At 54.6% G+C, this 26,257-nt stretch overlaps 1 protein-coding gene and 1 long non-coding RNA gene across 12 annotated transcripts in view; one reads left to right on the top strand and one right to left on the bottom strand.

The window, feature by feature from the left end:
* Window positions 1–405: 405 nt before the first annotated feature.
* CUNH10orf71 (chromosome unknown C10orf71 homolog) lies at window positions 406–22,882 on the bottom strand. 7 transcript variants are annotated; one of them, XM_021251958.2, is made up of 6 exons: window positions 22,742–22,878; window positions 20,766–20,889; window positions 17,784–17,920; window positions 13,901–14,038; window positions 10,448–10,550; window positions 406–5,332 (listed from the first exon to the last, which is right to left on the bottom strand). In XM_021251958.2, exon 6 carries the CDS (start codon window positions 5,209–5,211, stop codon window positions 976–978), a length of 4,236 nt encoding a protein of 1,411 aa, XP_021107617.2. In that variant the 5' UTR covers window positions 5,212–5,332; window positions 10,448–10,550; window positions 13,901–14,038; window positions 17,784–17,920; window positions 20,766–20,889; window positions 22,742–22,878; the 3' UTR covers window positions 406–975. The 7 variants fall into 7 exon arrangements, with proteins under 7 accessions (XP_021107617.2, XP_021107616.2, XP_087066720.1 ...); XM_021251957.2 differs by having other exon boundaries at window positions 17,784–20,889; XM_087210594.1 differs by lacking the exon at window positions 13,901–14,038.
* Window positions 22,883–23,140: 258 nt separating this feature from the next.
* LOC110347417 (uncharacterized) overlaps window positions 23,141–26,257 on the top strand; it is an 88,112-nt gene continuing 84,995 nt past the window's right edge. For all 5 annotated transcript variants that reach the window (XR_002392046.2, XR_002392047.2, XR_002392045.2 and 2 more), the window contains exon 1: window positions 23,141–23,276. This is a non-coding gene — a long non-coding RNA (uncharacterized LOC110347417). The remainder of the gene's footprint in view (window positions 23,277–26,257) is intronic.

Genomic DNA, 26,257 nt, shown 5'->3' with positions numbered 1-26,257 from the left:
GGGTTGCCTGCTGCTCTGGGACCTTCTCAGTACTCAGGGAGCAGGGCCAGTTACCCCCCTCGCCTCCCTGTGCTGATTTAGAGACATTCCTCTAAACCCAAGAGGCTGAAGACTTAGGAAACAACTTCCTTTTGAGTGCAGGGCACAGGAACCAGCCACTAAATCAGGGCCACTAGGCTCTGACTCAGTTTCCCCAGGCCATCCCTGATGGCAGGCTTGGGGCTTTCTCATTGGCCTCCCTGGCACTAATGGAGGCCTTGGTTCAGGAAGGCATAAGCAGAGGCTGGAAGAACCAGGGGACCCACAGGTACTGTGTGGCCCTCACTGCTTGTGTGTGACCCTGAACTTCACGGCCCACAACCCCCACTGCTCACAGAAGAAAGACAGTAAGGAGTCCAGGGAGGGAACTGTGTTGGCAAACTTGTTTCATTTTTTAGACTGTAGCCTTCTCTTTGTCAGAAAATAGCCCCGGGGGCACATGTCCTCATTCTCACTGTCATTTCTCCAAGACTGCTGAGGTGACCTGCAGCCTGCTATGTGTTGCTCCGCTTCAGGTGGGATACGGCCACCCACAGCAGGGTTCAACATTTCTGGATGCCTCCCTGGCCAGCTCACCTTAAGGAAGGCTGGAGACTGCCAGAGTCAGCAGCCCCAAGGACCCAGTAACTGAGTTACACTGCCCTGGGGCAGGGACTGGGCAGGGACTGGGCAGGGCAGGATGGGGGAGGCAGAGATGGCGTGGGTTGAGCTGGGAGGGGGTGTGGGGATGGGCTATGCAAAGAGCACCCTCCTCCGAGGGGGCTGGTAGATCTCCACTTCCCTTTGGACAATTGGGATCTCAGATGGCTGAGTGTGTGTGTGTGTGTGTGTGTGTGTGTGTGTGTGTGTGTGTGTATGAAGGAGAGACTGCCTGTTTGAGGGGACAGGATGTAAGCTCTTTGGTTTTGGGGGGTGGGGATCAGTCCGTTGTAACCCTCAAGAAATGCCTTCAGTGGCAAAGTCCTCCAGGTCGTCGGTGGAGATGATGGCCAGACCTGGGGCTTCCACTTTCTCGTCCTCTGGGCCCCTGTGTGGCCCCCGCGGGTGCTGGGTGCCCTTGGGTGGGCTGGTGTTGCACTGAGGCCCAGTGTCGTGGGCACTGTAGGGCCTGGAGTGAAGGCTCTGCCCCAGGAAGGTGGGTGCAGAGAGCTGGGAAGAGCAGCGCAGGGGCCTCAGCGTGGTGATGGGCACTGGCCGGAGGCCAGGGTATAGTAGGTAGGGCTCAGCCAGGGCATCCTGCCCAGGGGGCTCGGGGGAGGCCCGCTCGGAGGCAGGGACTGAGACCTTGATGTACTTGCCCGTCTCAGGGTCATAGAAGGTCTTGATCCTCACCTGGAGGGGCAGGTCGAAGACGAAGTACTCCCCAGACTGTGGGTCCTGGAGGACCTTCTGCATGGCAGGGTACGGGGGCAGGGGTGCCAGGGGCTGGGCCTCCCACAGCCGCCTTCCTATGGGCTCCACAATGCCTGATACCGAGTGGCGGTGTGCAGGAGGGGGCAGTGCATGCACAGCAGGGAGCTGGGGTCCCTCCCCAAAGGCCTGGGGCCCACAGACTGTCCCCTCTTGACCTTCTCTGGCTTCGCTGAGCCTCTCAGCCACCTGATCACTCTTTCTTCGCTTGTTTGCCAGCTTCTTAGCTCGCCGAAGGGCCTTCTCTGTTTTGGGGGGCACTGCGGGGGGCTTCCCAGCTGCCCTCTCCAGCTGAGTGGGAGGCTCAGGTCTCTTTGGGCCGGTGGCCGAGTCCAGCAAGGAGCCTCCCGGGGAGGGTGGTCGGAGGTCCTCCATGGCCAGCTGGCACTGGGGGTCTGAGCTGTCTGGCTCCCACATGAGGCCATGTGTCAGGTCCTCCCGGTGTGCCAGCCTGGCAGGACCTGGGGCCCAGGGACTGGCACTGCTGGGGGGCTCCTCGGGCAGTAGACCCAGGTCCCCGGGTGCCTGAGAGGTGTCGTCCCAAAGGCTGCTGGCAGCAGGTGAGCAGGCGCTGCTCTCTCCCAGGGAGCTGGGGTTGGGAGATGTCGCCCTTTCACCCAGGACCAATCTCCTCCCCAGTGGCCCTGCTCTGGGTGCAGACAGAAAGTGGCCTTGGACACTTTGCATCGGCTCTTCCCAGCCGATGGCCGGTGTCTGCCAGGATGACTGCTCTTCCAGGTCACCCTCGGGGAAAGCAATGGTGGGGATGTGTCTTGGGGCAGCCAGCCTCCTCCAGTCTGTGGGCCTGCTCCTTCCATTCCTGGCAACAACTTCCGGTGCCCCATCTGAGGGTGACTTTGTCCTGTTGCCCTCTCCCACCAGTGGCAGAGGTGAGAAAGTCTCCTCTGGGTCTGGCTGGGAGGTGTCTGCCCCAGCTGCTGTGGACACCTGCCCAGGATCCTCTGGGACCTCAAAGGGCATGCGCTTTGAGCGTGCGCCCCAAGTGTTAGCGGGTATTGGTGTGGTGGGCATTTCCCGGCTATTAAGAACATTGCGACCTCCAGCATTCTCACCCCAGCCTTGCCTTGGGGATTCTTCCTCTCTGTGGCCCCCTCTGAATGAGTCCTCTGAGGACAGGGTCCTCAGCAGGGGCAGGATGATGGGTCTGATCACCGGGGTGGCCCTCAGGGTGTTGTCTTTAATTGTAAACAGCAGGTGCTTGCTTGCTGCAGGAGATGGAGAGTGGGTGGGGCCTTTGGCCTGTGAAAGGGCCGAGTCCCTATTTACCCCCATCTGAGAGCTGCTGAGAGTTGCTTCCTCGGTGGACGCCCTCCTGGGGCTGCCTGCACACAAACCTCCTGTGCTTTGTGGCACCTCGCTCTGGCTGTGCTCTCCCACATATGTGTGCCCATTGCTCAGGATGTCACCCGTCCCCGTCACATATTCCTTCTTCTCCTTCTCACTGTCGCCTGCACTCAAGTCATTCTTCCTGTTTTCCCTCTGGCTCTCAGAAAACCCCATCTTCTGCTGATCGTCAAATGAAGCAAAAGATGGATCTGAAGAGCTGGTGCTGAACTCCGTCTTCCTGCGGAGGCCTGGCATAAAGTCAGACTGGCTGTCACTGTAAAACACATCCTCCTCCTCCTCAGGGGAAAGGGGCCCCGGGGAGGCTTTCTGGTCGGGCCATGGTCTCAGAAGCCCCGTTTCACGCTTGGGTTCCGCACCCTGGGAGATGGATCTTGAGAGCCCATTCTCCAGCGGGTGGGGCTTGGTTTGCTCTGCAGCCTCCCCAGCCTCGGCCTCAGGCTCCCTGGTGCACAGCTTCAGGGACAGGTGCTTCCTGGGGCCTTGTCCCCTGCTGTCTGGGTGCCAGGTGGACTTGGAAGAACCTGGCTCTGACTCCCTACCGACAGCGTCTTTCTCCTCACCGCTCCTTCCTGCAGCCTTCCCGTTGACACAGAAGGGGGCTGTGGCGACTGTGGGAGGGGAGCCAAGGTTGTGCACAGAGCCCTCACCCTGGTTGGCTGTAGGGTTCTGGGAGCCAGTGTGCGAGGCAGTAGGGGCCTCGGCTGGCCTTTCTGCAAACAGCTCATTTGGAGGGCTTTCCTCGAGCCCATTGGGAAGCATGACCCCATTGCTCACTGGTTCTTGTTTGCCACCAGCCTTTCCTTGGGATTTCTCATCAAAGCCTTTGGAGAGAGGTGAGGGACTGTACATGCTCTTGACACACTTCCGCACGTCCTTGAGGTTGAACAGCAGACTGGGCGCTTTGGATTTGTAGCTGTCTCTCAACGGATGCTCGCCCTGCTCTTGCTCCTGATATCCATTCAGCTTCCCTGGTGGGGACGGGCTGGTCTCCTCTGGCCAGTTGTCTGATGACTCCAGGGCGTGCTTGGTAGGGATGACAGGGGTCAGGAGCTTGCTGATATTGAAAGGAGGGCTGTAATGTTGGTCGAGGTCCTCAGGCATGTCCATGGCATCATTTTCTGCGAGGTGTGCCTGTGTGTTGTGTTTTGTGTACAGAGCGGGGCCTCTCTTGTGAGTCTGCTTCTGCTCTTCTACAACATCTGCCAGATTTTCCTTCCTGCCCCTGCTGGTCTTTGGCTTCCTCCATGGAGGCTGGCTTGGCCTTACCTGAGGGTCAGGGTGTGAGCTGGCCGCTTTTCCTTCTATGAGAAAAACCTGGGATCCTGGGTCCCTGACCCCCTGTGGTCCAGAGATGGACAGAGCCCTTGAGGCCGACCTGTTCTCCTGCGCGCAGCTGGGCCGGACTGGACAGGGAGAGACTTTGTGCTGTGGATCATGGGCTTCTCTTATGGGGGGCTTGTCCTCATAATGTTTGGGAACTTTGCTTTCGGGCATGCTTTCAGCAACATTCTTTCTCTCAAACAACTTGGGTTGGTGGGTGTCCCATGATTCAAAGGCACTGTTCTCACTGTGCAGAAAGGTCCTTTTGTGTGCCCACTCCTGGCCTCTGCCAGGCTCCGTCTTGGCGGGGTGGTGGGCTGGAGAGGGGAAGCTGGACTCAAATGAGCTGGTTGCACTGTCTGGTTTCGAGAGGAAACTGCTGGAGTCATGATGGGCCATCTCGGGGTTTTGGGGGGACCCTTGTTCTCCATGGCTCCAGGTGGGCTGGTGGCTGCTTTGCTGTGCGCTGGAGACCTCGGCCGGCACTCTCCTGACTGTCAGAAAGGCTGAGTCGAAGCAAAAGTTGACACTGCTGTCGGGAAGAGGGGCAAATTTGGGGGGATTTTTGAGAGCTGGAGGCTTGCTGGGGGGCAGCCTGCTGTCGCAGTGCTGGCTCTCAGTCCTGTCAAAAGACTTGATCAGGGACGATACTTTGGAAACAGGCTTGTGGCTGCTCCGCAGGCCGGAAACTGGCACCTCTAGTCTCTGCTGGGCTGGTGTGAGCGGGGGGCTGCTTTTGGGGTATTTGTCCTCCCCTTGAACGTACTTGGGCTGCTGTTGGAAGGTGGCAGCCCAGCCTGTGTGCTCTGTGCCTTGTGATGGAAGCTGGCTCCAGATGCCACTCTTCCTGCGGGCATGGCTCACGGTGTTCTGGTAGAGAGGCCCAAACCCCCGGTGGGTGACTTCTGGGGACAGGGCCAGATTAGAGTCATGGAAGGAGGCATCCTCAGAGATGCATAGGCTCCGGAAGGCCCGGTCTGTGAGGTTGCTCACTTCCCGGTCCGCATCGTCCAGCACACTGCCGATGCTCGAGGAGTCACTGAACCCGTCTGTGCACTTCTTGTTTCCTTGCATGTCCCTGTCAGCTGGGAACTTTGGGTGACGATGCTGGCGAGGGTAGGTTCAGCCCACTTCCCACAGAATTGGAGCTTCCTGTGTATCAGTTCCAAGTGCGAAGCACGGATTTTCTTTTTCTCTGCAAAAGAAAGAAGTCATGGTGTGAGCTCTCTGCTGGTCAGGTGGGCAAGGCGACTATGATGATTGATTTTATGTGTCAGCCTGGCTGGCCAGTGGTAGCTGGTTTTCAGTACTATGCTCATCTAGATGTTGCCGAGACACTGTCTTTCAGATGTGATTAACCTTAGAGTCAACAGGCTCTAGGTAGCTTTTCTCCTGCTGCAGGAGATCCTCATCTCATCAGCAAAGTTGTAAGGGGAGCCCACTTGAAAGGTCACAAAAAACTGGCCAAGCAGGATCACATCAAACTAGAAGGCTTTCATACAGCAAAGTAAACAATCCAGAAATTGAAAGACAACCCTCAGAATGGGAAGGAGTATTTATTTGCAAACCGTATAACTGATAAAGGATTAATATATAAAAATATATAGAGAACTCATAAAATTCAATAGCCAAAAGCCTAAAAACAAAGCAAAAGCAAATAACTGTAAGTTGGCACAGGAACTGAAGAGATATTTCTCGAGAGAAGAGACATGAATAGTATACGAAAAAGTATTCAGCATCTCTACTTATCAGGGAAACTCAAGTTGAAAGCATTTGCCAGTTAGGGTACTTTATATATAAAGCAAGGTAATGCATGTAGAGAGGGGCAGGGGGAGAAGGGAACTTGCACACTGCTGGTGGGAATGCACAGCAGCCTCATGAAGAACAGTATGGGGGGCACTCAAAACACTAAGAACCACAATATATTGTGATTCAGTAGTTCCCCAAAGTGATGAAATCAGTTTTTAAGGAGATATCTGTCCTTTCATGCTCTTAGCAGCCCTGTTCTAAGTAGTGGAACACAGGAGCATCCTGAACATCCGAGGACAGACAGATGGATAGGAAGGGCGCTGTATACTTGGAGAGGAGGGTCACGTAGCCTTGAAGAAAGAGGGACATCTCCTCATTTTTTCACAATACAAATGAATGCCAGGGACCTCATCTTAAGTGAAACAAACCATACACAGAAGGACAAACATGAAGCCATTTATGCAAGGGATCTAAAACATACCTCAAAGCAGAGCGGAGACAGTGGCTACTTGGGGCTGGGGTGTGGGCCAGGGAGACATTGGCAAAGGGTTCAAAGTTTGCAGTCTGCAAATGAGTAAGTCCTAGAGCTCCCTTTTTCAGCACGGTGCTTGTAGTTAACAGCGCTGTACTGAATATTTAGAAATTGGCCAAGAGCGTAGATCTATGTTAAATGGGTCTCTTTCTCTCTCTCTCCCTCTCTTCTTGCACACATCCTGTTGGTTCAGTTCTGCAGAGCCCTGACTGATATACAGCCTGAAGCCAGCTGTCACCTTTGCAAGTTCCCTGACACCCCATGGGATGCCCCCATCTCCTCTACCTCTTGGTTTATTATCCTGGTACTGAGCAAGAACTAAAATTAGATTGACCTCTTTGTTGTCTGTCCTCACATTATCCCATAAGCACTGGAGCTTAGGGACTTCTGGGCTCCGTGTTCACTGTTGTCTCTCATCAAGGGATCTTCCTGCAGGAGGACAGGGTTCCCAGAGCCTGCAGCCAGGGCCAGGACACTCTGATAGCCCTGGGTGTGGCCTGCAGAGGAGCTGGTGGCTGGAAGGGGGGCAGGGTGGCAGGTTGTGGCTGTAACTCTGCTGTCCACTGTCACTGAGGCCCCTTTCTGGGGCTGGGAGAGCAGACCCCACTGTCCCTGAGCCCACATCCCTGGGCTCTCCTGAATTCTACCTGTTCTGTTGTACCCTTTCATTATATTATCTTCTGTTTAGAAAATCCTGAAATATACGCAAAATAGAACTTGCCATTTTAGTCATTTTTGATTGTGCAGCTGAGTAGTGCTGGTTACAACTATGCTGTCTATACCACTGTCTCCGGGCTGCCTCTTGAGGAACTGAAGCTCTGTATCCACGAAACACCAGCTCCTCACAGTCTCCCCTAGGGCTCTGGCATCTTCCCTTCTACTTTCTGTCTCTGAAATTGACTGCTCTAGGATCCTTGTAAAAATGGAAGTGTACAGTATTTGTCCTTTTGTTTCTGGTTTCTTTAGCATAAAGTCCTTGAGGCTTTACCTATGTTGTAGGGTGTGTTGGAATCTCCTTCCTTTTCAAGGCAAATCATATCTGGTATACACACATATCTATAGCCATATCCCTATCACTTTCTCTACTTCTCTCTCTCTCTCTCTCTCATCTATATCTATGTGTGCATACGCAGGGTCATCCACTGATATCTGTGTGAATGGACTCTTGACCCCTCTATGCATACCACTCAAGTCTCTTATGTAAAAGATGTAGCATTTTCATGTAACCTACACAATGCTACCATATACTTTAAATAGTCTCTATACTAATAATGCCAAATGCAATTTAAATACTACATAGTTGTTTTTAATGCATTATTTAGGGAAGAATGACAAGGAAAAACATCTGTACTTGTTCACTGCAGAGCCTTCTAGATGTTTTGGGTCCACTTTGAGACAGGACCCTGTGGACGAGGAGGACCACACCACATGTATGCCCATCACCCATTGGTGGACAATTGGGTGGCTTCCAGCTTCTGGCTACTGTGGATGGTGCTGTGTGAATGTGGGTGTGCAAATGTCTCTTTGAAACTTGGCTTTCAATTCTTTGGGATCCATTCTTCTGTACCCAAAATGGGATTGCTGGGTTGTACGGTGATTCTCTATTTACTTTTTTGAGGACCCACCAGACCATTTTCCAGAGGGGCTGGACTACTTTGCATTCTCACCTCATTCTCAGTTTACCCACATCCCCATTGGCCCCTGGTATTTCCTATTTTTTATACAAAATCTACCCTATGGGTATGGGGTGGGCACATTACATTGTCTTCTGGATGCCAAGGGTGCTGCTTCCTGCTGGGATGCTGAGCAGGCTGGGGGTTGGGGCACACACCTCCAAAGCCGAGAACGGCACATGACCAAGGCAGAGGGCAGGTAATGAGTTTGTGAGATGCTCCATGAAAGAGCACTGACGGACCCTGGGAGGGGCCGTGTGGGGGCACAGTGAGCGTCCAGCAGGGTGCTGTTAAGTCCTTGAAGGACCCTGTCCCAAGTGTCCTGCTCACAGCAGCAGCTGCTGATCAAGTGGTGCAACTTCTCCTGCTTGCCATTTGTGATGTCAGCCAGTGTTCTGGAGGAGGATGATGGTCTCTCAACACTGTGAGGGTTTCGCCTGGCTCCACAAGGCCCCCCTGATAGGCTGCTGCTGGCTGCTGGGGTTCAGAGTCCACTGGGGCCAGCATTAATTGCACTCCTGAGAGGGGATGAGCTGCTGTGCTGTCTGTTCCTCTTCCTGTTTTGTCCTAGAGGCTGGCTGTGTTGGGGTCTGCTGTCGCTGGTCTCTTGATCACTGCACTTGGAAGTGTGCAAAGCCCACCCCCAGCATGCAGCTGCATCTCTGAATGAAAGAGCTGTATTGTGGCATGGGGAGGGGCAGGACCTGGTGTCCAGCGAGTGGCTGAGTGGACCGAGCACTGAGACGCATGCTGGGAAGCCTCTCTGTGCTCCTCGGCCCTGCCTTGAACACCAGGTCACCTGCTGCCTGGGATGCACACACTCACGAGAGCACAGCTTTTCACAAGGTCACAGAAAGTGACAGCAGTGGCCCAGGCATGGCGTGGGAGGTGGACCCCTCTGACCCCCAGCTGCATCTGTTTCTCACACCCCTCCTCTTCTACCTGCTGCCCCCTCCAAAATAGCTGGGAAAGCCAAACACTTGCACCATAGACTGTCTGCAGCTAGCGTTGCCAGAGCACGGGGTTCTAGTTCAAGGGGCAAAACCAGCCAGACATCTGGGAAAGGGCTTGTGTGTGGTTCCCATTGAGTGGGGCCTTGTCTTCCTACTCCAAGTATGACAACTAGCCAGAAGTTGAGGACATGGCTTTGCCAGTCCCACATCGGCCCAGGAGCCCATGACCAGAATGGTGTCATCTCTGAGCACTGGTGGCCAGAGTCCAAAGTCATGGTGTCAACAGGGCTGGGGACTCCTGAGGGCTTGGAGGAAGGGCTGTCCCAGGCCTTGCTCTTTGAGGTGCAGATGGCTGTGACCCCGGTGGCTTCACCTTGTCTTCCTTGCTGCTGGTCTAGGTGTCCACATTTTCCTTTTATGTTGACCTGAGACAGACTGGATCAGGGCCCACCTAAGGACCTCATCTTTATTTCCAGTGGAGTCCTGGGGTTAGGAAGGCAATGTGTAGATTCTTAGGGGAATGAATTCAACTATAACGTGGATGCATTCGCTCTGCAGCCTGAAGAACAAGAAGCCATGACCACCAAAGCCTACCTTGCTGGTAGGGTGGGCAATGGATAGCTGAGTCCTCGATGAGAGACCCATCCACTCTTAGGGTTGTTGCCGGAGCCAGGGGGTGGTGGTGGTTAGTGGTTTTGGCCACAGTAGCCAGGTTTCCTGTCCTTGGCATCCTCCAGGACAAGGCAGGGGTCTCCTTGTGGCCCTAGTGCTGGGATTTTCAACCTGGCCACAACTGGTAATGAACCCAGGAATCCTGGGGTTTCTACACTTCCACTTCAAGATGAAAATGGGATTGGTACAGATGGAAAGCTGGAATGTCAGAGACATGTAAAAGGCCCACTGTCTATCTGCAGGAATATGCTGTGATTTTTGAACACTCCACTCCCCAGTCCCCCCAGTAAGAACCTTGAGTTTGGAGAATCTCTTCTCCCCTCTGCCATGTTCAGTCTTGGGGTGCAGAGTCAAGGTGTGTAGCAAGGCTTCCAGGCTGGTATGGAGGTGACACCCAGGACAAGGCTGATGACGGCTTGTTTCTCCTGAGCTCCAGGGGCTCTGGTGCTGCTGTCCTGCCCTTCCACTCCTAGTCCCCAGCATCCAATTTCCTTCCTGTCCCTGTGCCTGGTTTCTGTTGCCTGTGGCCCAAGAGCCCTAAGTGATCTTGGGTTCCACCTTAATTCCAAACACCAGTGAAGATACTCATGGACAGAGCATCCAGAACTTGCCACAGGCCAGAGGACCACAGACCAAAACCTACAGAATCAGAAGCAGAAAGGCTTTTCCCCTTTCAAGTCCATCATCTTAGGTGTTTGTCACAGTGACAGTAGGCTGACTCATACACATACCTGTTACCACAGCAGGGGCTGCACGTGCCTGTCTTTCTGGGCTTTAGGTTTTGTAGTTTCCAAATTTATTTTCTTGCTCACTTTTCGTGTCATCACAGCCCATCTAGAAATAAGAGGGAAAGTAATTTTAGTGGAACCCAGCAGACCAAATGGCCAAGAACCATCTTTAAACACCAGTAACATAGTTATAATTTGCAATGCAATTGGCCAGCAGTCCTTTTTAAAAAAATTCACACTCGAATGCAACAAAATTCCAGACATAGGCATTTTTGGGAAAACCAACACAAGGTTAATTCATATTCCTTCTAATATTCATGAATTTGTCCACTGTCCAAGTACTCTTCAGGAACTTATTTTAAGCCTTTGGGATTTCTAATACAATTGGCCCAGTTGTAAATTTATTATTATTTATTTATTCCTAGTAAAATTAGACCAGAGGCTCTTTGCTCACTGAATTAATGACTCAGGTCTGCAGTGCAGGGAACTGGTGTGGCCAGACTCAAGCCGTGGCAGCATTGGCGTTCGAATTATTGTTGGTGGGAGGCTGGAGTATCTATCATGACAGCTAAAACAACCAAAAAGCTGCCTGGGAGGATTTTCAGAGAGCTCAGGGTGAAATGTAAACTAATTAAAGTAAGACCTGGGGTGGGGATTTAGCTCAGTGATTCCTCCGCCTGCCTGGCAAGCGCAAGGTACGGTCCAGAGTTCGATCTGTGGTACAAAAAAATAAGCCCACTTGGCAAATCTTAAATGCAAGTCTCAAGGGCTTCTGTAAGACCCTCCCCACACTGCAACATCTGGATATCAACCTAGTCTGAGATTGTTTATTAATCATATTAGTAATCATAATAACTCAGTTTCTTTGGAGAGTAGCAGGGGTTCACTGGGCCTGGGGGATACAGTGAGGCCCGTCTGGCCTGTATGACTCCCCGGGCTCCTGTGCCTTCCCTGCAGCTCTCACGGCTCTGTCACAGATCGCACAGCGAGTGTCACCCAGATGTCTAGAAATCGGAGATCACTCTCTCTGTCCTCCATTGGAAGCTGCCTGAGCCCAGAGAGGGGCCTGCATGGCTTTGGGCACTAAGCACACTGACGGGGAAGCTCTGTCTTGTTCTTGCCAATGCTCTGCCCTGGGTGTGTTCATCTTGGGTCACTGTCTCTTCAAGGGCCAACTGAGGCACAGAGAAGAGGAGCATGATAGCCCCAGAGACCCTAGCCCTGGGCCTTACGCTAAGCCCAGTCCTCTGCCTGCTCAGGGAGGAGGGTGGGCTCCAGCCAGGGAAGACAAGGATAGGACACTGGCATGGAAGGACCTGTGGCATTTGCTTTGTGGACATTCAGGGGACCTGTAGCCCTGGTCTCCTTGTCATTACTGTGGATACATGCTTCCCAGAGACCAGCACTGAAAGCACCCTGCGTGTCTCTGGACCCTGTGTCCCATCACCTGGATGCCTTTTAGGATAAGGGTGGTACTGCTGGTGACAGGGAGAAGTTCTGACAGCCATGCTGCAAATGGGCACTAGAGGGTCCATGCCACAAGTGGGTGCCCAGTGACGTTGTGTTTGCTCTGGGGCAGGCTGGAGATGGCCTGTGTGAGGCATATGCTTTAGCTCCACATGCCAAGCTGTTCCAAATGGCCCATGTAGAGCCAGTGTTTGGAGCTCCATGGCCGAGGAGAGAGCTGGTCCCATGGGACAAGAGCTTTGATTGGTGACATCTGAGCCCCCACCTCAGGGTCACCACCAATGAGGTCACCACTTCCCTTCTGAGACGGGAAGACAGAGCCAGCAAAGAAGCAACAGTCCATATGTCACAGCTGGTGGGTGACAGACTGGGACCTGGGCTATCTGGCCCTGGGATCTGTGCAAGGGGAGGATGGCTGAGGTCCAGAGCTCCAGCAAGCTGAACAGAGGACACCTACGGTTGCTGGCTTCAGATGACAGAACCCCCTTTTAGTCTGAGGGTATCCCATGCACAAGGCAATAGCTTGTCTGGAAGTCACATCCACGGGACTTCCTCAGCAGCAACCCCAAGCCTCCATAGCTCTGCAGGCCCAAGGTGGATCTGAATCGCAGGGAGCTGGTAGCTGAGTCAGCCAGGATGGCCACACAGGGAAACTGTGGTCCAACAAGGTGACAGCAATGCCCATGTGTGTGTGTCACCCTGCAGATCTGATCCTCATGCCCCTGTGAGGGCTGGGGTGGGGGGAATGTAACTTGTGGTCACCATTTTTCTCAGAGGAGAAGGCACAGAGAAGCATGGGGTGTGGCTCAGTGTCACACAGACTGTAGGGATGGAGAAGGACTGGGCTGGGGTCCAGCTCAGGTCACCTGCGAGAGTTTCTGCAGGATGAAAGCCCCACCTCTGACTCCACCTCTGTCTGGCCCAGCTTGGGCTCTGGAGCGTTGCAGGCATGGATGGGAAAGGGGGCCCCTTGACACTGTGGTGTCCCATCCTTGGGTCTCCTCAGCCCAGGGCATTGTGGCTGATTCCACTGGGTTCTCAGCCTCCCTCCCACTGGGCTGCTGGGATGCTGAGGATACCGGGACCCTCTTCTGCTCCATCCGTCTCTCTTTCTGCAGGAAGCGCTGGGATCAGCCTGGCCCATGCTGTGGTTTGAGCTAAGGCCTTGGGATGATTTCATTGCTCTAATTGAGTGGTGTTTCTGCTGCTCACCAAGAGGAAGCAAGAGGTTGTGAGATGGCAGGGCTGGCTTTGTCACACCACAGGACCCCGCAGACGCTACCACTGCCTCTGCTGTCTCTTCCAGGCCAGGCTCAGGAGGCATAACTCAAGGAGCCTTCAGGAGCAGCTCTCCAGTATGAACTGAGTTCCCCATCTGCGTGCAGCCTGGAAGCTTCACTGTCACCATGAACATAGCCTGCAACACCCTGTACCACTCTGCTCCCTCCTCTGGACCCGTGACTTGCTGGTCAGTTCTGGGCCCAGATCTTGACCTCTCTGTGCCATTTCCAACAGCCCCCTGCTTCCAAGGGGCCACTCTTATCTGCTTTCTACGCTCAGTGAGCTGGATGTTTCACTGGCTGGGACCTGTAATTCTGAGACTTATGGGGAGCCCAGCACCAGGCACTGGCTGGTTTGGGTCGACGATAGCCTCTTTCTATTGCAAGGGTCAATTTTCACCAAGTCCTGGGGGCACAGTCATTCAGCACTAGCTTCCCCACCCAAATGGTCTTCCAGGGAAGAGCAGGCATGGCAGGCAGGAGTCTGGGCAGTCAGCTCGGCCTTCCATGCTCATGCCTGCACCACTGGCTGCCAATGAAATCTAGCTGTCCAGCTCCTCCCCTGAAACAGCTGGCGAAACTGAGGGTTAAACAAGGGGCTGGCTGCCTGTCCCTCTCCCAAGCCCTCTGAGGCCTGGGGGTCTTGCTCTTGGCCCCAAGATGACATTTCCTCAGCCACTTGATTGCTCTCTCCTCGACCCCTACTGACCTGTGCAAGGCAGAAGTTGCAGTTCCTCCGACTCTCCTGAAGAAGTTGGGGCCTCTGCTCGTTGAGCTCAAAGCTTTTCTGTGCAGCCACTCATGGAACACCTGTGTGTACTGCCTACCAGAGCCAACCTGTGCAGGCCTGGTCATTACTTCTTATAAGTACATACACTGCCAATGGCCCCAGACTGGCTCCCCTGGATGGGTCTCTGCTGCACGTCAGAGGGAACTCTGAGTTGCACAAAAGCCTTGCGTATTCCTTTGGCCTCTTTGGGACCCCAGGTCTAGGACTTGGCTCCTGGGGAGGGCAGCAGCCTGGCCTGGCCTGGCCTGGACAAGCCAGGGCTCTGGGGCCTGGTGAGAGCCATGGTGGATATAGGGTGGTTGGTCCTGGGGCCCAAAGAACTTGAATCCCTAGAATCAAGTTGAATGCGGAGGACAACTGAGTCTGGGCAGGCATCCAGGACATTCCTGGGATGTTGGGGAAGAAGCCAGCTGGCTCAGCCTGTGTGCTGTGAGCTTGGTCTGCACACTGTGAGCATGAGGTCACTGTGGCCATGCTCCACAGCCCCAGGAGCTCCTGGGGGTTGGATACCTGGGTGGGGGCTCAGCCCTCCTGATCTCACTCTGCCCACGTAGCCAGTCTGTGGGTCGACATGAGCTGCTTTCCTAGAAGCCTTGGGGTGCTGCTCAGAGAGAGGCTGCGACTACAGTGAGAGGGACAGGGCCCAGCAGAGGGTGATGCAGAGACACTGGCTCCAGGTGTCACAGGCCGAGGGGTGGACCCTAGGCTCCGAAGAAATGAGAGGTCACGGTAGGGCAGAGGGATGGAAGCCAGGCTGGACTAAGGGGTATGCATGGTGCCCCTCTGCCCCCTCTGCAGATGCCCAGGGCTGCCCCCAGCAAAGGCCCAGGGCTCCTCCTGTGGGCCTGAGGTGTCCCATGCCTGTCTACTGGAGCAACTGCTCTGAGCCCTGGCACAGGCCACAGGGGATCTGCACCTCTCCTCTCCCTTCCTCACACTCTCTCAGAAACAGGGTGACAGGCTGTCCCATTGCCCAGCAAGGACCTTGGGGACTTGCCTGTGCAGCAACAGCTGGGAACAGAAAGAGAAGGACTGGCAGGAATGATTTTGCTGCTCAAGAAGGTATGACTCTTTGACTTCCTTGTCATTCAACCTGAACTACAGGGCAGTGCCCTGTACCAGTCCTGGCAAGGGCAGCCACTAGGGGAGGGACACAGCTCCTTAGAGACAGGGCTACCACACAGGCCCTCCTGGGTCTCGGGTCTGCTGAGCAGAGCTGGCAGCTGTGGGCCTCGGTGTCTCATCTGGAAGGTGGGGTGGTTACCATGCACCATACAGAGCTGCTTCTAATGGGCTTCTTCATGGTGGAACCTGCTGGTGTCCTGGTGGGGGGGGGTAAAACCTGCCTGGCTAAGAACCCTGTGTAGCATCTGGGAGCACAGCAGGGTGAGCTCCTGGGCTCATGGCTCAAGCATTCCCTGTGTCATCTTGGGCATGTCATGTAACTGCCACTGTAAAATTCAGACAATGCAAGCTGGCTCCATCCTGCCCTCCCCAGGCTGCTCTAGCACTGGGGACAGGAACAGTGGACTTGGTCTCCCTGGAAGGCCTGGCTGTGGCATCTCTGGATCCTGGATTCTCCCTCAGCTGGGGACAAAGGGCTGGGGGCCACGGGGCTGCTGCACACCTGCTCTACACATCTTCCCATGGTGAAGTGGTCATATTTGTTTCCCTCAACACAGAGAAAGAAATGCACCTACATCACACTGCCACACAGGCTCAGAGTCACGTGGAGGAAGGGAAAAGTCTCACCAAACCTGCCCTCGTTTTGTACACTGCCCAGATAACTCCATCCTGCCCTGCCCGGCTGGGGTCTTCCATGTCAAAGCCCACTTGGCACCGAGTGACTTTGAGACTCAGTGGTGCCCTAGGATCCGAGGCATTTCCCAAGATGCTGTCCAAGACCGGAACCTCCACCTGTCCTTGCAGGGCTCACCTGTGGCTGTGGGGGTGCTGGGACTCCATCTGGATGGAGTGCTGCAGTCTGGAGGTCCAGTGCAGTGATGCAGGGACTGCCAAGCGCCACTTAGGGAGAGGAGGGGACCCACTTCTGGCAGGTCCAAGGTCGGGCCTTGCCTTTCTGCTTCGGGGCTGGGTCCACGGTCCCCACACAGTGTCAGTGCCTAGCATGGGGCTAGGCATTTATTTGTTGAAGGAATAGAAAGATGTTTCCACTTACTGAGCACCTGGTATAACCCAGTATGACTGATTAATACTATTATTAGCACAGCAGCCATTATAGAGGAGTAACACAGCAGTTACTCTTGTTCTCTACAGAGGAGGAAGACTGTCTAGGGTGGCATGGGGCAGGACGTCCCTTCCTCCTGCATTAAACCTCCCCAGAGATTCTGAGGGGCCTGCCAGAGGCTGAGACCCTGCTTGTGTACCCTGTCTCTTGGGGAGAGCCCTGCAGCCTGGTACTCCCAGTCCTCCCTTGGGTTTCCTTGGAGCTCATCTTCAGACCTACAGCCCCAGGAGGAGCATGTCCTCTCTGTGTCTCATCCCACCCGCGGTCTGAAGTGTGGAGTCTGTGGTGTTCCTCGCAGACTGGGATGCACAGCTCTCAGGGAAGAGCTTCCAATCAGACAGACTTTGGACAAGCTGCTCAATTTGCTCAAGTTCAGCTTTGCTTTGGTCTCCTTGGGGGCAGCCTGATAGTTGTTGTGATGGTGTGGTAGCTGGCACAGGGGCCAGACCACCCTTGCAGAGCTGAAGAAGCATTTCTGGGCACAGGGGCATCCTTGGCTACCATCCACTCTCTGGCCTGGGAAGAGCACCAGGGCCCCTGGAAGGCAGCTCCCAAGTGTGCCAGGCAGGGCAGACAGGGATCCTGGGCAGGGCTACCCAGAACACATAGGTGGGGCTGCAGAGTTCTTCACACTATCTTCACCTCTAATTCCCCTGCCTGTGATGAGGTGCTACAGGCTGGGTGGCACAGCAGAGGAGAGAAGTGGGGACTGTCACTGACCAACAGTGGGACTGGCCAACCCCTGCCCTCCTCATGGCGTTCCTGCAGGAGCAAGGCCTCAGAGTGCCCCCAGCCTGCTCTTGCCACAGAAAGTGAGCCAGACCAGCTGCTTAAAGCCATGGACCTGCTGACAGGCAGAAGCCAGCCCCTTGGGGGGTCCAAGAACAACAACTTGTCTGCTTTCTCTCCTAAGTAGAAGTCAGGTCAGGTCAGGTCCTGGCCTCTCACCATGACCAGGACTTGTTCAGCAGTGGGTCCAGTGTGTTGGCACTGTCACAAGTCTGAGGGACATGTCAAGGCAGGTCCTGGGGCCACCCACGAGAGGGCTGCTCTCAGTAAGTTGTACCCAACTCGGCCAGAGGGTCCCAGGGTTGCCATCAGCTTGGGAAGGTCACCGTATGTAAGGCACAGAGATGGATCAGAAGCGTTGCCCTTTCTAGGGACAGCTGTCCAGAAGGGGAGGGCAGGAGAGAATGGAACAGGCTGCTGGGGCCCCCGAGTGGAGGAGAGAGGACACCCCTGTGGGCAAGGCCTGCTTGGAGTAGCCACAGCCAGCCAGTGCAGCAAGAAGCAGAACCGAGGCTGGCCCAGTTGCGCTCCCCCACCCCCAGTACTGTGTGACCTCAGCAAGTCCCCTCCTCTCTTCAAGCTCCCGAAAGGCCAGGCAACCAGACAGACATGCACAGAGCAAGGCCCGAGGCCACAGTGCCACCCAGGTTAGAGCCTGCAAGGCCTAGACATGTCCCCCAAACTCATGCTGAAGTCTGGGCCCCCTGAGATGGTATGGGGGAGGGGCTCTGGGAGGTGACCAGGTCACGGGGGCGGAGTCCTCACCTATGAGGTTTGTGCCTTCACAAAGGCCCCTGGATGCTCTTCCCTTTTCCCTCCTCCTGTGGGCCAGGATGCAGGAGATATTGCCTCTTCTGAGAACCTGGCTGCTGGGCCTCGAACTCGGACTTCCGGCTGCAACACTGTGAGACATAAATGCTTCTTGTCTGCAAGCCACACAGTTGTTGGGATTTTAGGGACTAAGACAGAGACCTCAGGTTTTGGAAGCGGATGCCTTGGGGGAAGGAGCCTCACATCCAGCATGGCAGGAATAATGCGCAACAGCATTGCCTTGGGCAACAAGGAAGCTGACATCTGAAAAGCATCCAGTAGGTGCCATGGAGACTCCTAAAAACTGAAACCAAAAATTCTACTAGACTCAGCTCCTCCCCTTCTAGGTATCTTTCTGAAGGAGTTAAAGACACCATATTAAAATGATCCATGCACACCCATGTTTACAGTGGCACAACTCATAATAGCTACATCTTGGAAGTGGCCTATGTGTCCATCAACAGATGAGTGGATAAAGAAATGTATTTATACACAATGGAGCACTAACTACTCTGCCATAAGGAAGGATGAACTTGTGCCATTTGTAGGAAAATGGATGCACCTTGAGACCATAATGTTAAATGAAATGACACATGTGTAAGCTTAAGCATCACATGATTTCTCTTATATGAGGAACCCAAAGTACAAAGAAATTAAGGAGCAAAATTAGAGATAGCCAATAGGAAACAGGGAGATAGCTCTTTTGCAAAAGGGAGGGTGACCAAGTGATGGGAGAAGAGGCAATAGAAAGAATTAAGATGTGCAGTGGGCATGCGGAATGTGATCATGTGATCATGTATGGTCATGATCACAATGTGATCATGTGATTGGAATGTGACCAGGAATGTGATCATGTATGGCAGACGTGCTAATACACATGGAAAGTAGGTGCCCACACTCCATCTCTGCTCCCCAGATTGGGGCACTGTAAGCTGGTGGGAAGGGCTTGGACCCAAGCTGTGCCAACTCTGCATGGCCCTCAACAAATGACAAGTTGGTTTTGTGCCTCAGTTCCCCTGTCTGTAAAATGAGCATGATAACAGTCCTTGCCTCATGGGTCTGTTGTAAGGAGAGTGAGGCTGGCTCCTGACAGCACACCACCCAGCAGCAGCCATCATCACCACCCTGTAACCTGGGTAACTCCAGGTCAGGGGTCATTGAAGCCACTGCAATAGCTTTGCACCCCTCCCCCCCCAACACACACAAAGGGCTGAGAGAAGTGTGGGAAAGCACTGGTATCGACTGGGCCTGAGCAGAGCCCTGAGGGCCCCTGGCCTCTGAGCCACCTCCTGAGTCTGTCCTCTGGGTCCACTGGGCCACCCACACCCTCCCGCACCTGGCAGCCACTGAGCCAACCTTGAATGTTCAGCTACAATGCACATTCTTGGGCTCATGGTTGACATTCAAATTCCTCTAATGTGCCTCAGAAGCTTTAACCCTCTTCTGGTCCCCGGGGTGGACAGTGAGGAGGAGAGGTGTCCCGTGTGCTCTGAGGCACTGCCATACAATTTAGAAACATCAACCTTAGGGCTCGGTCCTCCACCCTGAGTGTGGAAGATGTGAAGATTCAAGACCTTCTCTGCTCAAAGGGCAAGTGATGATGCACAGTCATGTGCAAGTGCCCAGTGGTCACTGCGGGCATGGCTCAGTCCTATGTGGTGCCAGCTGCTCACAAGCTGAGCAGTATGCACTGAGAGCTTTCTCCTTGGTGACTCTGGGAAGGGACAGACCCAAACTGGGGTTTAAGCGGGAGAAAAAGAATTCCCCAATCAGACAAGGAGAGGAGAAAGCAGTTCTTGTGTTTCTCCCACGTGCTGGGAGCCCAGCACTTGTTTGTCCATAACACTTGTGGGTTCCCTTTGGCAGGGGAGCTGGCATTGTCTCCATTTCACAGAGGGCAAGCTGAGGCTCGGGGCTTGCTGAGAGGAGGGAAGGCTCTCTGTGAGGATGATCTGCCACCCGGCCACCAGGGCAGCTTCCTGAAGGGCAGAGGCTTCCTGCCTCAGGTCTGCTGGGTGCTCTGTGGGTCACCTGACCACTGACCCCTTCCTGAGCTGTGCATCCTTGGGCAAATCCCTTACCCTCAGTCCTGCCTCTGCAAGGGGCTCACAAGCCTTATCATGCTGGGTAACCTCAGGGCTCAAAACAGAGCTAGGGTTCTGGCCCAGGGAGAATGGCAGGCAGTGGTGGCCACCATGCCCAGGGTGGGAGACTAGGGCTGGAAACTGACTGTGATGCTGAGCTCTGAGTGTTTGACTGTGATTTCTGCAGCCTCCAGGGCTGACCTGCTTCTGAGAGGGTACCCCAGGGCCAGAGGAGGTGACAGGCTGAGGGTGTGGAGTGCGGCCTGGTAGCCCGAGGACAGAGCTAGCCAAGGCAGCTCCAACGTGCCCTGGCCCTGGAGGACCGGATCAGCAGCACAGGTCTGGAAGCAGCCTCCAGACATGGTGGGCAGGGGTGGCAAAGAGCTGGGCGGCTGCAGGAACAGGTGGGAAGTGGTTAGGAGACCTAAGCCTTTCCATTCTTGCTTCCTCACGCCCTGGTGAAGCTTTGCGATGAAAGAGGCTGAGACAGAACTCTTCCCCAGTTGCTCAAGGACCACTTGAGGAGGAAGGAGCTGCTGGAGACAGGGAGGAGCCCAGCACCCCAGGAAGCCATCCTGCAGGGGTCCTCAGGGACTGGACTGAGAGCAGGCAATATTCCCATTGCCCAGGAGAGCATTGCTAAGACACTGTGTCCTAGGACAGAGGGATCCTGGGTTCTGGGACAAAGATATTCCTGATGCGCTGGGCTAGGACCGCCAAGGCACGCTCTGCAGAGAATGCAGCCTCGCACTAGCCTACAGGGAACTCACAAATCTGGCCTGACCTCAGGAAGCCACTGTCACTCAGATCCCACTGGTCACCCATGCAGCTGAGTCCCACACGAGCTTGTTACCTATGCTGGGTGGCACACCGGTGTCAATAGGCTCACACACTCTGCTTCTGGGTCCCCATCTCTGCCTTGGGTGGATTCCCAGCTCCTCTTCTGTCCTCTTTCACCAGCTTGTGTCCCCAAACCCCTAGGGACCCAGAAGACAAGCAGAGGCCTAATGAGACCTGCCATTGAGCCAGGGGCTGTGGATTGGCTGGATTGTTGGGGATGCTGGTACTGTGTGCCCCACCTAGGTGGCCTTCCCTCGCTGCCCTGGGCTTCTCCCCACTGGCACTGGGCACACAGAGTGAAGCAGCCCAGCCTGGCCACAGATGTATCCTTGTTCCCAGCTCTGGTGGAAGCTGGGGCAGCCCACTTCCAGATCCAGGGCTTCCCTCTTCCTCTTGCTTGGGTCTCCAGGGCATTCTTGGAGTTAGGACAGGAGCAGAGGCCCAGTACATGCATGGAGGGGTGGCCCAGTGGATGGACTCATCCTCACCTGCCCCACATGCCTTGTCTTGGGGGCCAGAGCCCTCAGCTCACAGGACCTCTGCACCGCCAGCCTCTTTCTGCCACCAGACACAGCTGTTCCCATCAACAAGCTCTGTCACCAAAGAGCAGGCACAATGGTTCCTGGTCCAGAGATCTAGGGCCAGACACAGGCTGGACTTGGGTCACCAGGAGGTGGCTATTTATAAACCACTTGATAAGCACAATCTGCCCTGCTCGGCCGGCCACATGGACATGACACATGGCTAGTGACTTCACAGTGAAGCTAAGCCTCCTAGCACCAGCAAACAGAACATTTCCTGTGCTGGCCAGACCTGAAATAGGCTGTGGAGGGCAGAGGCCCGCCTCTGGTCCCCAGGGCCACTCAAGGGTTTCTGTGGGTATGGGGTGCTGCACTGGCTGTCTGCAGGAGGGTCTGGTGCGACAGGGGCAGCCAACTTCTGAAAGTGGCCACATAGCCAAGGACTTCATTTGACAGCCCTATGGTTCCTGCAGTTGTGGCATAAAACAAGCTGTAGACCATATACAAATGAGGGAGCATGGCCATGGGCCAATAAAACTTTATTTACAAAACTAGGTGCCTAGCCCACAGGCAACGTTCTCCACCCACTGAGGCAAAGGTTCTCCGCACTGGAAAACTGGACATCACCTATCATACATATTTAAAAATTATTCTCCAGGGTGCCTACCCTTGCTGTGGCATTATAAAATCTGAAATAATGTTTCTTGAGGCTATCTAGCTTTTCATACATAGTCAAAGCTATTCTTCTAGCCCATCAATTTTTCTCCACAAAAGAAAAGAATTTTTAGATTGGCCCAGAAGGCTTTGGGAGGCTGGCTGGGCCCCTAGGGTGCATGGGGACAGGCAGCCTGAGGAGGGCTTTGCGCTGCGGACACATGTGCCTCCCAAGTCCACAGACCAGAATGTCCCAATATCCATGTTCCTTGCTACAGCTGCTGGGATCCTGCCTGGCTCAGCATGGGGAGACTGGAGAGCCACTTCTTCTGACTTGAGTCTCCAAAGGTGGCTGGGAAGTCGCCCCATCTGGCCACGCAGGTACCGGGCACTTCAGCAGTGACTGCTCACTCAGCCGCATGGGAGCAGAGAGCTCTGACAGATGACAACGTCTCCAGCGTGGGGACTATGCACTCTACACAGCCCGCACAGCGTGCTCAAAGAACCCTTGCTCCCCACCACCCCACGAACCCTGTGCCAAGGCTGTCTTGGGCCGATGTCCCCTCTGCCCTCAGCTGGCAGTGCCCTGGGTGTGCCAAGGAGCCTGCCTGTGTCTGCACTGTCCCTTCCTCAGTACCAGTCCCAGTTGCCACTCCGCAGGCCTCCCAGACCAGAGTGCTCAGCTCTGTCCAGTAGCCCAGGTGGCTTCTTCCCCAGTGGCCAGGGCTGCCAGGGGACGGAGGACAGGAGACCCACACCTCCCGACTCCCAACCCCGCACACTGTGGCCGGACCCTGGAGTCCGAGGGGCTTACCTCGGCAGAGACCCGGCGGGGACCAGTGTACTGCGGACGGAAGAGGCAAACAGTCCACCCGGCGACACCAGCGTGGTGTCAAGTGACAGTCAGATTAAACAAGCAGCCTCAGCAGCTATTTTTACATCCAGATCAGCCTGGGTGATGGATAGCTTGGGGAGTGAGAAATTGCTTGCTGATTAGCTGGACCCTCCTCACAATCCCAATGTTCCTCCAGAGTGACTGCTACAGCCATTCGAGCAGGTAGAAGCAGATAAGAATGTCTCAAGGTGGGAAGGAAAGCATTTGTCTAGGGAAACTTTGAAAACATGATGGTGTGTGCCTTGGGGCCAGCACCCAGGGGCCTGCTGGTGTCCCTGGGCAGAAATAGCCCATTTCATCATCAGCTCTGGAGAGTCTAGCCTGCATTCCTCGAGTAAGGAGCCACTCTCTGCTGAGCTTTTGGAGCAATGATCTGCCCAGCTGCAGGCTGGGGACAGGCCAGGCTGGGGCTCAGGGGACAGTGCAGACGGTCATGAATTATCAGGAGCAGCAGGTAAGTGACCCCATGCTGAGCTCAGCCACAGCCACCCAGACCCTTGCAGGGCCCAGGAGCCAATGAGCAAGGCCCTTCTGCTTGGCAGGGGCTCCACTGGTCTCTAGGGCAGAGCTCCCACCTACCGTCCCCATGGGCACCTTCTGTATTCCCCAGGGTCACCTTCTGTACTCCCCAGGGTCACCAGCTCCCCCAAAGACCCCCAATTCCTTACCAGGCTTTGCTCATTAACCCATGCCAACTCCCAGGCACCCTCTGACCCTCCCCCAGCTGGGCCCGTGAGGTTCCACTCACTGTTGGGATTTAGTACCAGAGATTTTCCTATTTTTCCAAAAACTTCCTCATGTTCCCCTCTCTTGTGGCCCAAGAAAATGGAGATGATGGGTCCCTGGGAGGTGCCCTGCTTCCTGAGGTGCCCCAGCCTGGAAACTCTGCAGCACCAGTATCTCTGATCTATTTGCGTACTGCCCCTCCCATCTGTGGCTCCTCAAGGACAGCCACCTCTGTCCTGGCCCCAGTGGGGACCTGGAACCACCCTCTGCCTTGACACTACTGGTGGGCCAGGGGCTCAGGACCTGGTCTATATACTTTCACTCAAAGCAGTTTGGAAGGAACAGTTCCTCAATGCCCTGGAGAAGGAGGTGCCAGCTAAAGCACTCCATTGCTCTGAGCCTCAGTTTACCCATCTTTCAGGTGGAGAGAGTGGACTGAAGGTTGCAGAAGCTCACATACAGAAATATACTATACTCATACACTAAAGCTTCTCAAATATTCACCTGTTGTTTATTCTTTTCAAGATTTTTGCCACATCCTCAACCCTGTGTATCAGCATGTGTTGACTATTTTCCTTTAAAGAAAATTTAAATCAACTTAGTTTGGTTTTGAGCAGACTGTTATGGTGAACAATGATAGCTGATATGTTAGTTCATATTTTTTCCTGTTACATATGGAAGCGAATGTATAGCCAGTCCATGTATCAGCTGCGCTTGACCCAAATTATTGTCCCAGGTGCTAGGAAATGAGGCCTTGCCAAAGCTCATTTATGCAGGAAGTGGCTTTGGGGTGATCCTAACCAGAGCTACAGCCGTCAGGGTGTCCCCAGTTTTCCTGTTCCATTTCCCCTCCTCAGGATGCTCTTGCCTGACTTGTAAGTCTTCGCGGGTGGGGAGAGTGTCTGGTGTAGGATCCTAGGAATGGAGACCTGTGCTCTGCCCCGTAGCCAGTGCTGTTTGCTGGAAGTGGCTGAGAAAGGAAACTTGTGAGGGTGACCGGGGGAGTGCAGGAGCTGGGTGGGAGAAGGCAGCCTGGTCAACAACGTCAGCAGCAATGTCAGGCGAGCAGCTGTCCCAGTGAGACCCTGGGGCCTGCTTTACAGCCCCACCCAGTCTGAGCACAGATGGTGGCTGCAGAGTCCCCTGTCCCTAGAAAAGCCTGCACCCTTCCACACCATGGGTCCCACGGGTGGCTTGGTGGGTGCCCGGGTGCAAACCACCCCTGGACAAGGGGACGGCTGAGCTCTCGACCAAGAACCCAAGGTCTCATGGGTGGAAGCTAGCCTCAGTTCCTGGGGGCTTGGCCCAGAGAAAGTGACCCCTGCCTTCCAGTCCAGCAGCCATGAGCCGCATGGAAAGAATGTGAATGAAGACACCATTCTAAATGTAGCAGCCTCATGGACGCTATGTGAGCCAGTCTGCCCCTGACTGTCCAGAAAAACAAGGCCCACGTGTACATTCTGTAAGAGCATAAATAAAACTGTCCTCGGGTGGCACACTCGTGTCTCATCCTTGCAGTGGCTCTGGGACTCTGCTGGGTGGGCATCTGGCTGCTGGTGAGGGTACAAATGTCCTGGTTGTCCTTCACTCACAGGAGAACCAGTGGCTGAATCCTACAGCAAATCCAACCCACTCTGCATCTGTGTCCATGAGATGCCTTCAAAGGTTGGGGCCGAGGCCTGAGCAGCATGGGCCTTGCAGCTGATTTCTGGTTCTCAGCACCTAAAGCTCCCATCCCTCCAAGTGACACCAGGTGACTCACAGGGTTCCCCTACTCTCTCAGCCTGGGCAGCTGCGACTTCTTGTTAGGTAACAATTCTCCCTGAGGGCACAGCGTTCTTCAGTAGACTTCCACAGGAGCCTGGTGCATTTTTCTGGCTTAATAATAATAATAATAATGATAAACTAAACCTGTTTCCCAGCCCCTGGGCCATCTCCTTCTTCCACTGCATCTTCACTCCAGCCCTGAGTGATGGTGGTCAGTGCCTCCTCCTTATAGATGAGGAAACTGAGGCTTGCAGAGGTCCAGAGGGCATGCAGCTGAGAGCAGCAGGGATGGGGTCATCCCCTGCCTGTCCAGCTGTGTGTCTTTGTCACCTCCCCACCAACCACTCCTCCAGCCCAGGCCCAGGACACAGCCCTCTTCCTCTACCAACCAGCCTTGCCTCTCCCAGGTGAGAAAGAGTTCAGCCTGGGCCCCTCCTTGGCTGTGACTAGTTATGGGAACTTGAGAATCTGTGCCCTGTGTGGGCACCACTCAAGTGTGTCCTCAGGGGTGTTGGCAAGCTGGTGAATCCCTAGAGGAGGGTGATCCTGGGGCTGAGGCCCAGCCTGCCCACCAATGGGTCTGTGCAGGTGACCTTGCCTGCAGGGACACAGGGCTGGCACCTGCACTACTCAGGGCTGTCCTGCACCTGACCAAGGAGGTGACCTGGGGGATGGGGTCCCTGTTGTTGGATCACAGCTTGTAAAAACCACCTAGGTAGCCTAGGGCTCTTCCTGGGGCTGTTGTCCTTCCTGTCTGAATAGCTAGGAACCAGAATGATGATTGTTGCAGTTACCCAAGGGCCATCGACGAGGAGAGTTGTCCCTTTTCAGGATTCTTTGCTGAAGACTTTACAGTGAATGGTTTAAACAAGTGAGAGAGAAGCTGCATTGTGTTAGGGGTAAATGTGGTTTACTAAAATGTCGCCAAACACAACAAAGCCA

This window comes from Heterocephalus glaber, unplaced genomic scaffold (genome assembly GCF_053883595.1).
Source record: "Heterocephalus glaber isolate CG9 unplaced genomic scaffold, H.glaber_assembly_v1.0 deba00001150, whole genome shotgun sequence".
Taxonomy (NCBI): Eukaryota; Metazoa; Chordata; class Mammalia; order Rodentia; family Bathyergidae; genus Heterocephalus; species Heterocephalus glaber.
Note: the sequence above shows the minus strand (reverse complement) of the source record. Positions and strands in the feature narration are given on the sequence as shown.

Excerpts from the sequence above, each read along its gene's own strand:
- CUNH10orf71 (XM_004874532.3), bottom strand. The coding sequence starts at position 5,211 with ATGCAAGGAAACAAGAAGTGCACAGACGGGTTCAGTGACTCCTCGAGC.